The following is a 14,018-nucleotide window of genomic DNA, read 5'->3' on the forward strand; positions in this document are numbered from 1 at the left end:
TGTTGGGGAACAATGTAATCTTTTGAAACTCTCATATATATTGAAATTCTTATTTATTTCATATGCTTGTCATATACTTGTTTATCAATTGTTGGGTTCTCATCTATGCTTAATACTTTTATTGTTTAACTCATTCAGTAAATGATGTTTGTCTTTATCGATATGGGGACATACGGTAATGTCATGAAATGGTGGGAAATTCCTTCATTATGCCAATATCGCCTAGGGATAGGGGTAGGACGGTCAATTGTAATTGCTTCAGAACACATTGCATTATTGGTTACTAGGGGAGGCTAGGGATAGCAAGCCAGTAATTAATAATAGGCTCTTTTCACCAAGGGATTGGGTTAAGGGTAATTAAGAAAGTATGCATGACAATTAGATAAATAAGTGAATTAAATAAGAAGAGTAGATATATGAGAGTGGATAAGATGAAATTGTAAACCCCAACAACACCATTCATCCAATTGAATCAATTGCATTGCATGTTTATTTCTGTTCTTTGTATATAACCACCAAATTAATTCTCTTTTCTCAAGTCTTACGCGATTAGGTTACATGAAAGTTAAGGCCTAAGAGTCCTTTGGGAAAACGATACTCGGACTTACCCGTTTATATTTCTTGATAACGATTTGGTACACTTGCCAGGGACTTAACACTTATCTTTTACATTTCAGTCGACTCTATATTTCACGCAGTCAACTACGTTTTTCCGCTGCATACATTTTCTGATTGCTTGTATTTCAAGAAAGTTAAAAAAGCTTTACTCTTTGTTTCCAAGATTGCGAAAAGAACTTATTTTTGATACATCACCAATTCACCCCCCCCCCTCTTGGTGTAAAAAGAAGCATACCTGTTTTCCAACAATATGCTCCAGGAATCAAGAAGCAAAGTTTGTGAAGAGCCTTGACAGATTCTTGAGAGAAGATTGAAGAGCTTTGACAAACTGATCAAATCTGCACTGCTAAAGGTGTATTTGTTGTGATCAGAAAGGAAATTTGCACTTTGTTGATTATGTTGTTCGCTATTCGTGTGCAACAAGAAGAAGAGTGAGAAGCTCTTAGACTTTGAGAGGGAATTCTCAAAGGGATATTGCAAGAAGACCGTGAGGGTGCTATGTGTGCAGGTGTATTCGTTTCTATATTTAATTGTTTGAGTGGGAAAAGTGTCTACATTGTGAAAGTGCGTTCAGTGTAAAACCTTTGGTGTAATTCTCCAATGCTTATAGTGAATTATCCTTCAATCCGTGGTTGATTGGAAGGGTGACTAGATGTCGCCATTGAGGTCGAACCAGTATAAAAGTTGTGTTTGATTTTCTCTCCTTATCTCTTTACATTTTGATTACATACATATTTTGCTTACTACACAAGAAAGATTTCAAGATCATTCTATTTCTGCAAAAAGGTTTTAAAAGTGCACGTTTTTATTAAACACCAATTCACCCCCTTCTTAGTGTGGAGAAACAAGCTTTTCTATTTCTAACAACTGTGTTTATCCTAGAGGATCTTTTTAATGGACGTTATTTCATTAGACACTATTATTAAACTTCAAAATAAGGATTGTTAGACGATCTTGTTTTAACATTACATCTATTATTTTGGACTTTTTACGTCTGGAAAAGGCTCGTTAAAGGCCCAACATTATAATGGGGTATATAAGTTTATGCCGAACCCTACTAATGACCGACGCAAATTTTTGTTGGTTTTTGCATCCAATAAAAAAAACTACAATGAAATAAGCTCTTTTTGAACTTTACAAGTTTGTGTTCTTATCAAATGAAGAATTTTGATCAATTAAAGAAGAGTTGGTAAATAAAGAAGCCAAACTTTGGACAAAGAATTGACCACTCTAGAAGAAGATTGAGTTGTACATGTTCAAGGACATTGAAGTAGAAGTTAATCCTTCACTTAAGTATCCTTCAACCTATAGAACTCAATCTTCTGACCCAACCTCTTTCCCAAATTTGACTTCGTTAATTACTAATTCTCCTTCAACTTAATAAAAAATCATTCACATAAATTGAAACACGTTATAAAAAACCATTTTGTTATAGTTTTTATTAGTAAAATAATGAACCAAGATGAGAACCATGGTTTGTTTTCGATAAATATGGAATATAAAAAAGAAAGGGACATTCACACGAAGCCATAATTGAGTTCTCCAAAAAAAATAATTCAAGATCACAGATAAAAATGGAAACATTAGTAAACAAACCTCCACAACGAAACCCATCAGACATAAGTACTACCCTTGAGATGCCTATGACATGGTCGAAAAGTACTTCCAAACCACCATCGTTTCGTCACTAGAGATAAAATTCTAACTCAAAAGAGCATTTTGATATATTTTTTGGTAGTGGGAACAAGGAGAGAACCTATAGGTGCAAATATAAGAAATTTACGTTAAAACCCTTATGGACTGACGTAAATATACGTCAATTATTTACAAAAATGTTATTGTGCATCTTTTATATGAACTTTACAACCATTAACATGAAAGTTGTGACGTGGATAGATTTTGTCTTAATGTCTCTTAAGTTTTAATATATTTTGTTCAAAAATTTTCAATCATAGTTTTATCATTTGTACGTTAAAGTAAGTAGTTAAACCACGATGGATGGTGTTTTGATCCCAAATTCATCAATAGTCATCATTAAGGTCAATCATTGTACATTTGAGGTATTTTTCACTTTGGAGTTTCATCACGATTTGTTCTTAAAAGACGTCTTAGAGGGTGGAAGGAGGATGAAGTATTTAATTTCTTTTAGTGCCTGAATCAAGGTCTAAGAGAAATAATGGTCAATTCCTAATATTGTAGGGCTTTAAGTGAACTGATGGTTCGTCTTTAGAACCTTGTTTTCAGCTCCACAATGGACATCAATATTCCGATCCCAAATCCATCAACTTTCATCATTAGGAATAATCACCACACATCTAAAATATGGTCCCCTTTGAATCCTAAAACTTTGTCACAGTTTTATCCTTAAAAGACACTTAAAAAAATAAAAGAAAAAAGAAACATTTAAACACACTTAGCTTTAACTCTTAAACATAAAACTATTATATATTTACTTAGATAATATATTTTAGTGGAATTATTATTTATCACAAGTTTATTTGCATTATCCTTAATATAAGATCCATCAAATTTGCTTTATTTCTTATTATTTTACATCAGGTATGCTGGAGGTATATTATCTTGTAACAACCCATCAAATTTATTCTCGAATTACATTTCAATAATAAGATAATTAATATTAATAATACACAAGGTTTTTCTTAATGAATTTGGTCCTGGTAGTTTATTGGAGTCCAAAGAAATTTAAAAATGTATTATATATTTTTCACTTATAAGACTTAAAAAATATCGTTATAGAACTATTTGTAATTTTTATAAAATTATTTTTTCACTTTAAATAATTTAACAATTTATTGTATAAACTCACGTACCCGCACTTCTATATTTTACAATTCAATGTATTTTAAGTACTAAGTGAGTAAATATTAAGTGAGTATAAGAATTTATTTAGGGTTAAAATACAGTGTCTTCAAATAAATACTTTTATAATCTGTAAAACTGATTCAATGTTTAAATAATATTAATGAAGTTATTATAATATTTAAATAGCGTAATTATAAATTATGACGCTTGAAATTAAAATAAAACATAAGTTTGAAGATATTAATACATTTAAAATATACAATAACATTTAAATAAAACATATTATCATATTCAAATTAAAATTTTAAAATTATACAAAAAAATATTTGTTGATAATAAGAAATTAAAATTTTAATGCAAAGATTAGGCTCAGTTGACTTTCCATTTATTTATAAAAATATCTATCCTGATTTTGAAAATGATACAATGAGGTTCCTTGATTTTAAAAACTATAAATACAAATTTTAGTCTCAATTTTTGACGGTTGATTTTGACTAACTTTTCCTCGTGTGATTTATATTTTATTTTCTAAACTTTTGGTATTATCTTTTTACTGTCACTAAATATATTAATTTATTTTTAATATATTTAAAAAAAAATTGCTCTAAAACTCTGTTTACCATCTATGGGTTGGTGAAGCCTGTGTGTCCTCTCCTCCTCGATGCATTTCATTTTTGTTTCTATTCGTGCCTAAGTTATGTGTGTAATGAGCCTTGAGCTTAGTTAATAAAAGTTTTAACTTCACGTCGAGTTATATTACAATAATTTTAAAAGTTTATTGAAACTCTATCATACATTTACTTAGCAACATATTTTACTAAAATCAATTTTAACGACTGTATATATACGGGAGGTAGTGGATCGATAGGTCAAGGTATAAGTCGAAGGTAGAGTGTGCATGATCAAGTGAGAAGGTTGGTCGGTCAGTCAGTCAGGACGACAGTTGAAGGAGGTGCACAATCAAAACGTGGAGAGTCGAGTAATGGCGTTGATGAGCGAACATTGTGGAAGAAAAAACTGTCGTGGTGAGCAGTTATGGATGATGGGCGAATAGTACGGAAAACGATGTAAAAGTTATAGAGGAAGTTAATACCCATTATGGGACCTAATGTCTATAAATACAGACGTATTAAACCAGGTACTGTATGCTAGATCTAATCACATTTTACACTGAATACATTGTGACTTTGCTGACTTGAACTTCAGAGTGCTAATTTACAAGTCACAATCGATCGATGAAAGTAAACAGAAGATCTCTAGAAGTACACATAAAGAATGGTTTGGATTGTGTCCGATCTTGGATCTTATATCCGAAAGGATAAAGATATTTAGACAACATTTTTTTAACAACATTTGAACATCATCATACGTGTCATTGTGTGATTGGTCCATGGTGGTGTTATTGTGTCATTTGGACCAATCACACAATAACACGTATGATAATGTTCAAATGTTGTCAAAAAATGTTGTCTATATATGATTACCCTATCTGAAACAACAACAAATAAGCTGGTAAAGAATATAAATTTGTAAAACTTAAATATCTTCTAGAACGGGCTACTCCACCAAAAATAGACCATGTTATAAAGGTTACAAATACACTTGTATGGTCCCAGATTCCCTGAACCTGAATCCTAAAATAGATAAATTGTCCATAGAATAATCCAAACACATTTAATACCTACTTTGAATTTATTGTAGAGTTTTGAAAATTAGATTCCAAAACTTGGGCCAAGTTTTATTTCATTAACAATTTCTCAAGGCTCTTAGGAAGTTTTATTTTATTAACATTTCTTACAATTTAGAATACTTTGTATCTCAAAATTATTATATTTTTAGATAATTATTATATTTTTAGACTTAAAGATATATGATGTAAAACCTTGAAAATTATAAATAAGGAGCTTAGATTTTCTGACTTGTTATCTTTGAATCAAATTATTCATTTTTTATATTTGTTTTTTGGTTTAGGACACTCAGCTTTTTAATGGAACTACACTCTGTTAGAATTATTACACATAGCTATCATCATTTAGGCTAGTCTGCAGAATTATTAATGAGTTGTACCTAGTTTTGTACCTAGTAGTCTAGTGCAGACTCTTGGTATTACATGTACTCTTGTGTTTTCATTATAAATGGAAGATAATGAGAGGGATCTTATGAGCCCTTAAGATTATATTCTTATCAGTTTTAAGCTCAAGTTGGTATCAGAGCAGGTTCATCCTGCTCTGGTTTCCGTCCTCGGTTGTCAATCAGAACTGTCACTACTGTTCGCACCTGTCCGGTGCCGTTCGCCGTCGTCCGCGGTTGTCTCGCCATTAGCTGCAGTTGTCAATTGCAGTTTGAAGTTCTTCAACTTGGTTGTCCGCCATCTCGCATCTGTCCGCTGCTGTCCAACGCTGTCCGTCGCCGTTCGCCACCGTTCGTCGCCGTTCGTCGTCGGCCGCCGTCACAGTTCCGTCTGGCGACCATTGGATCTGGCTCGCCTCTTCACGCGACAGCCAACCCCACCAGTGGGTTCGCCTGAATCTCGTCGACGCTCCGCCACGCGCAGCCTCTTTGTGCGCTGCGAATAGGCGCGTGCTGGCCACGCGCCACCCTCTGCTCACCGGAACTTCACCGCGACACCTCCATAGTCGTCACCTGAGCCTCCTCTCTCTGTTCTGACCCTCAAAACTTGGTTTCCGTGAAGTCTCGAAGCTCCTCTTGAAGAAAACCGAGAGCTTTTTGGTTGCTCACTGTTGCGTTTCTGTGTTCCTCACAGTCACGCCTTCTTTCTCCTTTTTTTTTTATCCAGAATGGCGTCTGGGAGTGTTCTTTCCCTATCTGGAAGTCCTTCGATTACTTCGGAAAAGTTAAACGGGAAAAATAATTTGTCTTGGTCTGCGGCTGTGGAAATGTGGTTCCTCGGTCAAGGTCATTATGATCACCTTGAGCAGGATGGAAGCCAAGTATCTTCAGAAAAAGCTGAACAATGGAAACAAACAGATTTCCAGTTGTGTGCCCTATTGTGGCAATCTGTGGAACCACGACTTTTTATATCTCTTAGAGCCTTCAAAACATGTCACTCGTTTTGGAAGAAAGCTCGAAGCATTTATGCTAATGATATTCAACGTCTCTATGATACAGCAAACAAGCTTGCAAGTCTCAAAATGACAGATCATGATATGGTCTCCTTCATGACTGAAGCCCAAGCAGCTGTGGAAGAGTTGAGAATGTTCTTGGAAGAGGAATCCTCGGAAGACATCAAGAAGAAGCTTGATAAGTATTATATGGTGATGATCCTCCGTGCTTTGCATCCAGACTTGAATCACATCAGAGACCAACTTTTGACAAGCCATGAGGTCCCAACCTTGGAAGACTTGACCACACGTCTTCTTCGTGTTCCAGTGCCTCAATCTCAAGAAGCTCATGAAACACTGGAACCATTTGTCATGGTTGCCACACGTGGAAGAGGAGGACGTGGAGGTCGGGGACGTCCACAGTGCACTTACTGTAAGAGGGTGGGTCACACCCAAGAAAATTGCTACTCCTTGCATGGCTTCCATTCAAAAACAGCCAATATCTCTAAGGCTGAAACTTCCTCTTCCAACTCCAAGTTCATTGAGGAAGAGTATCAAGAGTATCTGCGATTAAAGTCGAACAGCTTGGCGCAATCATCTCAGTCCCCAAGTATGTCCACAGCTTGCATTTTTCAATCCATGGAAGGTCCAAATTCATGGATAATTGACTCGAGTGCTTCTGATCACATTTCTGGTAATACCTCATTGTTCTCAACCCTTTCCCTCCAAGAAAAACCCCATTTCATTACCCTGGCCAATGGCTCTAAAACTTGTTCAAAAGGAGTCGGTCAAGTCTTCCTGTCTCCCTTTCTCACTCTGAAATTTGTTCTTTTTGTCCCTCACTGTCCATTCAATTTAATTTCTTTAAGTCAATTAACCAAAATGTTACATTGTTCAATAACCTTTGATTCAAAATCTTTTGTCATACAGGAGCGTGGCTCGGGGAGACAGATTGGAGAAGGATATGAAGCTGAAGGTTTATACCATTTTGGATCTCGTCCACGGGTATCCTGTGTTGCTGCTCTTCCTCCTAAAGTGTTACATGATCGGTTTGGTCATCCTCACTTGTCAAAGTTAAAAAAGATGTGCCCTGAACTCAGTAGTCTTCAGACTTTAGAATGCGAGTCTTGTCAACTAGGAAAACATGTCAAATCTGTCTTTCCTAAAAAGTCTCACTCAATGTGTACTTCTAGTTTTTCTATTATTCATTCTGATGTCTGGGGACCTAGTCGCGTCTCTTCTTTTGGTTTTAGGTATTTTGTTACTTTTATTGATGANTATTCTAGATGTACTTGGGTTTATCTAATGAAAGATCTCTCTGAATTGTTACCCATTTTCTCCTTTTTTTTTTTGAATGAAATCAAGAACCAATTTGGTCAAGTAATAAAGGTCTTGAGAAGTGATAATGCTAAAGAGTATTTCTCATCCTCTTTTTCTACAATCCTTAGCTCCCATGGTATTTTGCATTAGTCCACTTGTCCTCATACACCCTTGCAAAATGGTATAGCCGAAAGAAAAAATAGACACTTGGTTGAAACGGCTCGTACCCTTTTGCTTGGTGCCCATATTCTTGTTCATCACTGGGGGATGCCATCTTAACTGCATGTTTTCTTATCAATAGGATGCCCTCCTCCTCTCTCAATAATAAAGTCCCTTTCTCCATTCTCTTTCCTAATGATCCTCTCTTTCACACCTCTCCTCGAGTTTTTGGTTGTGTATGTTTTGTTCACGACATGTCTCTGGGGCTAGACAAGCTCTCTGCTTGTGCAATTAAATGTGTCTTTTGGGGCTATTCTCGGCTTCAAAAAGGGTACNGGTGTTACTCTCCTGAAACTCGGAAGTACTACATGTCGGCCAATGTCACATTCTTTGAACAGACATCTTTCTTCTCTCCATCTGTTCAAGATGTTCATATCCTCCAATAGGTCCTTCCTCTTCCAGTGGTTGAGTCCAATATCTCCAATGTCCCCGTCAATTCAAGTCATGCTCACGGTCCTCCCGAACCTCCCACTCCACATACTGATATCCTCCGACACAGTACCCCGATGAGTAATCCTCTTCCAGAAAATGGTGGATCTCCTCCTTCAGATTCTTCTCCATCACCATCTCCTGTCACGCCTCCTGGTGAAGCTGATTCTGGTTGGCCCATTGCTCTCAGAAAAGGTACACGTTCCACTCGAAACCCTCATCCCATTTATAATTTTCTCAGCTATCACAGAGTGTCGCCCTCCTTTTATTCCCTTTTATCCTTAGTCTCTCCTGTGGTTATACCTAAAAATGAGAAAGAAGCACTTGATCACCTTGGATGGCGACAAGCCATGATTGAAGAAATGCAGGCTCTTGACCACAGTAATACTTGGGAGCTTGTGCCACTTCCCCCAGGCAAAAAGGGTTGTTATATGAAGATAAAGGAAACCTTCAGGTATCAGGATATTGTGATGCGGATTGGGCAGGTTCTCCTATTGATAGACGATCTACTACAGGGTATTGTGTTTTCCTTGGAGGAAACATTATATCATGAAAAAGTAAGAAACAAAATGTAGTGGCTCGATCAACAATTGAAGCTGAATATAGGGCAATGGCTTCATTAATATGTGAACTTATATGGGTGAAGCAGTTCCTTCAAGAACTTAGCTTCTGTGACATCCAGAGTATGAAGATGTATTGTGATAACCAAGCTGCTCTTCACATTGCATCAAATCCAGTGTTTCACGAGAGAACCAAACATATAGAAATTGATTGTCATTTTGTTCGAGAAAAATTATTGTCAAAAGAAATATGTACTGAATTTGTTGGATCAAATGACCAACTCGCAGATGCATTGACTAAGTCATTGAGGGGACCTCGGATTGAATGTATTTGTTCCAAGCTTGGAACATACAATCTGTATGCTCCAGCTTGAGGAGGAGTGTTAGAATCATTACACATAGCTATCATCATTTAAGCTAGTCTGCAGAGTTATTAATGAGTTGTACCTAGTTCTATACCTAGTAATCTAGTGCAGACTCTTGGTATTACATGTACTCTTGTGTTTTCATTATAAATGGAAGATAATGAGAGGGATCTTATAAGCCCTCAAGATTATATTCTTATCAGTTTTAATCTCAAGTTTTATATTTTTATTAGTTTTATATTTTTATATTCTTAAGACTAACTCAACCCCACAAAACCGGCTTGTAGGGTGAGGTTTGCACCCACTTATATACACTTACATGGCCTTATCTCTAGTCGATGTGGAACTTCCAACACACTCCATTTTTAACCACACGAAACTTGATTTCTAGTTACATTACATGATCTAGTGAGTGAAATGGAAAATACTACTTTTGTAGTATTCTGCCCAATTGTATTATGTGGTGTGTTCATTATAATATATTCAAACAACAAAGAAAGAACTGTCGAATATTATTACCAAAAAATTGACCATATGAGAAAATTGGAGCCAAAATTCAATACTTTATACATTCCTATACCTACCACTAACATCTTGATAAAATTGTGTATATACAAAAAGGGCATTTTGATATCTCTATCACATGCTCAGTTATCACAAAAGGGGTTTAGCTGAATCAAATAGTTGTGCAGTGCGTGTGAATAGTTATAAATGTACGTATACTTGATTGCTTCCTATGAATAAAAACAAAGGTTGCATAGATATCAGATGACCATCCATGTGAACTTGATGATCATAGCTTTATATTTCCGGTCCAATGGCTATTTCCATTTTCTAGGTGATTTAAGAAACAAAAGGCTGTAAGCATTGTAGCTGAAGTGTGTCAAGTGAGTGACAATCATTAAGAGTCACCTACATGATCCACATATGAATAACAATTTCAGTAAAAGAAGAATGTCTAGATAGCAATCAGCTTCCCCAATCAATAACATCTCTGCAGCTCATTTTAGACTGGGAAAAACAAATTTCTATCACAGTTGAAAATGGCACTCCTTAGAAACAACTCAGAACAGTCACAAATTACTATTTACTCCTTCAATGTTGTGGTAGGCTAAACACATTGGAAACAAACTAATTGAATTATATTCTACTTTAATTGGAATGTGGACCTCACAATAACCTGCTGAGGGATTTGATAAGTAATTTCAAATTCTTTCTGGTAGTTTCATCACCAGTGAAACCCAAAATATCAGAGCTAACATTCTGCAAAAAGCAACCAAAAGAAATCAATCAGTTAGTTACACTTTTAAGACATTTAAAATTTAGGGGGTCCTACCTCAATGTTCTTCAGCGTAAAAATAAGAGTATATATAGACTTTTGGAGCAGTTCAGTGTTCTCAGGGGTCATAATGGATGAATGTACCCTTCTGCAAAAGTATAGAATACAGAAAAAGATTCACTATACTTAATGTTCTGAGCTTAAAAATAAAAATTAAATGGACATATTATCAGTTCAATTATCTTAACCATTATTGTCAAGGATCTTCAAGGATAAGCAATGGCCCTAGAGGTTTGACATTATTTATAGAGAATGTCAGAAACCGTGATTGGTGTGATAGAGATTGGCATGATGTATTTTAGGAAGGTTTATATTTGATATGCTGTAATTTTGTAACAGTTTTGTGCTGTCTTTATTAGGTTCATTTATAGTTGATTAATCCCGTAATCATAGGAATTTATTCCTGATAATATGCAGTCCATATTTCCTAAAATATACTGCAGACTTATGTATTTATATAGGGGTTAATAACCTCTTGGAATAATAAGAAAAGTATTCTATTCCTTCTAAATCTGAGAGAGAACTCTCAAACAAAATCCATTTCACATTTTTATACAAAATCCCCATAAATATCCTTATTTTTCAAGTTGATTTTGAACCTAAACGAGCATATCATTTACCATTTATTATCTCAAAGAAGAAAAGAAAGAACCCCCAGATAAAGAAACTAATAATATTCTATATCCATTTCATCTTTCTACAGATTATTCTCCAACTTTTCCTATCCTAATACTTTCTCTTTGTTTACAAATTTTCTTTTTCATTTTGTCTGCATTCTATACTTTCACACACTCAAACTCCTGTGTAAGACAACTTTTGATGCAATTGCAACGTTTTAGGGATAAAGATATAAATAAGACATGTTAGAAGTAACAATCACGTCTATGTGTCACAATGCCAAATTAGAGATGCACAGATGGTAGAGAGGTTACAAACTTACCTCAAATCATCAGATGCTTGTGTAAGGCTTCTGGTTAAATTCTCAACTTCCTTCAACAGGTTACTATCACGAACTTCAGTCAACAAAGGTTGAACATCTTCAGCCATGGCTTTCATCTGTGACATCACTACATCAAATGGAAAATATGAGTATGAAAATCTGTGATAGAATAGTATGGTATTAGTATAAGAGGCAACAATAGACACACGCGCATACATACATACACTAAGACACTGAAGTTCATAGATAATTTCATTATCACTTTGGGTATCAACTGTAAAAGTATACTAGACATAAGATGTATTACTATATTACTAAGCCAAATGGGCATAGTCCATAATAAGTTCCTCAGAATCTGGATAAAGATAAGATGACTTTATATGGAATATGTTGTTTGTTGTTGCATACAAAAACTCGATGCAAGTGCAGCCACTGGGATTTAGGAGAGTGGCCCAAAAATACTAAATAAATAACAAAATATCTATAAGAACGTGGATATTGAGTATCCAGAATACAATAACATATCTTTGCATAAGTTCTTCCATTAACTGCTGTAAGGTTTCATTTGAAAGAGCTAAGGAAAGCCTGTTGGCCATGAAATTAACTTAAGAGTTACATAAGGTCCTTTAGGCTTATTTCAATCGGTTTCTTGGTGTAGTTTATAAAAATAATCTCTATATTGCTTATAAGTTTTCATGATTAAATTTAAGCCATATAAGCCCTCATGTGATAAGTGCTTATTAAATAAGTGTTTGATTATGTTGCTTAACCAAACATATCCTAATTAGTAAAATCTGTAACTTATTCTGAAAAAGACAATAGGTTACAATCAATATAATAAGAGCATATAATAAAAATAAATTCCTAAATCAAGAATTCCAAACAAAAAATTCTAAGGCATTAACAAAAAAACTTGTTCTAGTTTCTAGAGCTGCAATAACTCAAAGTTGGGCAACCATCCATTTTGTATTGGCAAGAAAATTGCTTGATTCAGCAATCTACTTCAGAGCATATTTTACAATCAATCAAGCACAGTAACATAAGAAAATTACATCACACCTTTGTAAGAAGTGGTTTCGCTTCTTCAATAATAGAAGCAGCTCGTTCAGCCAATGAATAGCTATTAGCAATGCCAATTTTCTCTACATCTTGCCCAAGACGAGTAAAAATCCCAACCAATTTATCCAAACTTACTCCTTCTATACCCTTAATCTTTTCTCTATCACACACAATGAGTCCTTCTTTGGAACATTCTTGGTCAAGAGGTCCAGTTGAAGGCGTTGGAATAGGATCACGAGGAGTAATGTCAATTATAGTTTCCATAAGAAGTCCTGACTGATTAACTTCAACCAATGAATTCCGTGGTATGATTGTTTTATCGTCTTCAATCTACGAACAAAAGAAACCAAAGTTTTAAACTGATATAACACACGAACTAAAATAACATAGTTCAAAGCTAAACAATATTTCAATTGAAACAAGGTTTCATATCCATCCCAGAGACAATATAAAGAGGCACCTCAACTATGGCTTCAATACTTCTTAGGGAAGGATTCACACGAATGACATCTCCAACAGTGACCCCTCTGATCCTCACGGGAGTTCCAGTGGATATTCCACAAGCCTGATCAAACTCAAATGTTGCTGTGTACTTCCTGAATTTGGATCGCATTTGGAAACCCTTCAACCAGGCCAAACTAAGAGCAAACAGTACTGCACCTGAAACTATAAACAATCCTACCCCACCTTCCCATATGCTCCTTCCACCAAATCCAAAATCGCCTAATGGACGCATCGTTTGCCTCCAAAGGGTACGAGGAATGTCCAAAACAACAGCAAGAGGATTAGTTGATCCTGAAGCTGGCGATTGTTCAATGTGGCCTCCATCTGTTGATGTAGCTCTTATGGTGTTGATTTTTCTCAGAGGTCTAAAGGGAAGGCAGGGCATACAATTCACAGAAATTCCAGGTAGAGTAATCCGGGTCGAAGATAAAGCACTTGGCAAAGTTGAAGCATGCAATTGATAGTTCTTAATCATCTTTGACCAAACGTTCTAACTCACAAGGACTAATACCTCTGAATGTTGAGCAGGAAATGAGTCAAGAAAAAACAAAGACTCCAGCAGCCAAAAATTGCCCTACAAATAAAAAATCACAAAACCCTGATAAAAAATACTCGCATAATTAAGAGACAAAACGAGATGAAAAAACAAAAGTCAACAAAGAAAGACAACACAACTCGATTCCGATGGTTATAAACTGCAATTATTGAATGAAAACTCAAATTGATTAAAATGGAGCCAACATTGAATGAGATATGCAAAAAAAAAAAAAAAAAAAAAAA

The 14,018-nt window shown here is 35.3% G+C and overlaps 1 protein-coding gene across 3 annotated transcripts in view; it reads right to left on the bottom strand.

The window, feature by feature from the left end:
- Nucleotides 1–10,177: 10,177 nt before the first annotated feature.
- The window catches only part of LOC106753365 (protein TRIGALACTOSYLDIACYLGLYCEROL 2, chloroplastic), a 4,636-nt gene continuing 795 nt past the window's right edge, over nt 10,178–14,018 (bottom strand). For all 3 annotated transcript variants that reach the window (XM_014635161.2, XM_022777482.1, XM_014635162.2), the window contains 5 exons: nt 13,195–13,812; nt 12,735–13,064; nt 11,676–11,791; nt 10,733–10,823; nt 10,178–10,659 (listed from right to left, as the gene is read on the bottom strand). In XM_014635161.2, coding sequence (XP_014490647.1) covers nt 10,567–10,659; nt 10,733–10,823; nt 11,676–11,791; nt 12,735–13,064; nt 13,195–13,713 — 1,149 coding nt within the window. In that variant the 5' untranslated portion in view covers nt 13,714–13,812 and the 3' untranslated portion in view covers nt 10,178–10,566. The remainder of the gene's footprint in view (nt 10,660–10,732; nt 10,824–11,675; nt 11,792–12,734; nt 13,065–13,194; nt 13,813–14,018) is intronic.

Source organism: Vigna radiata, unplaced genomic scaffold (assembly GCF_000741045.1).
Source record: "Vigna radiata var. radiata cultivar VC1973A unplaced genomic scaffold, Vradiata_ver6 scaffold_222, whole genome shotgun sequence".
Taxonomy (NCBI): Eukaryota; Viridiplantae; Streptophyta; class Magnoliopsida; order Fabales; family Fabaceae; genus Vigna; species Vigna radiata.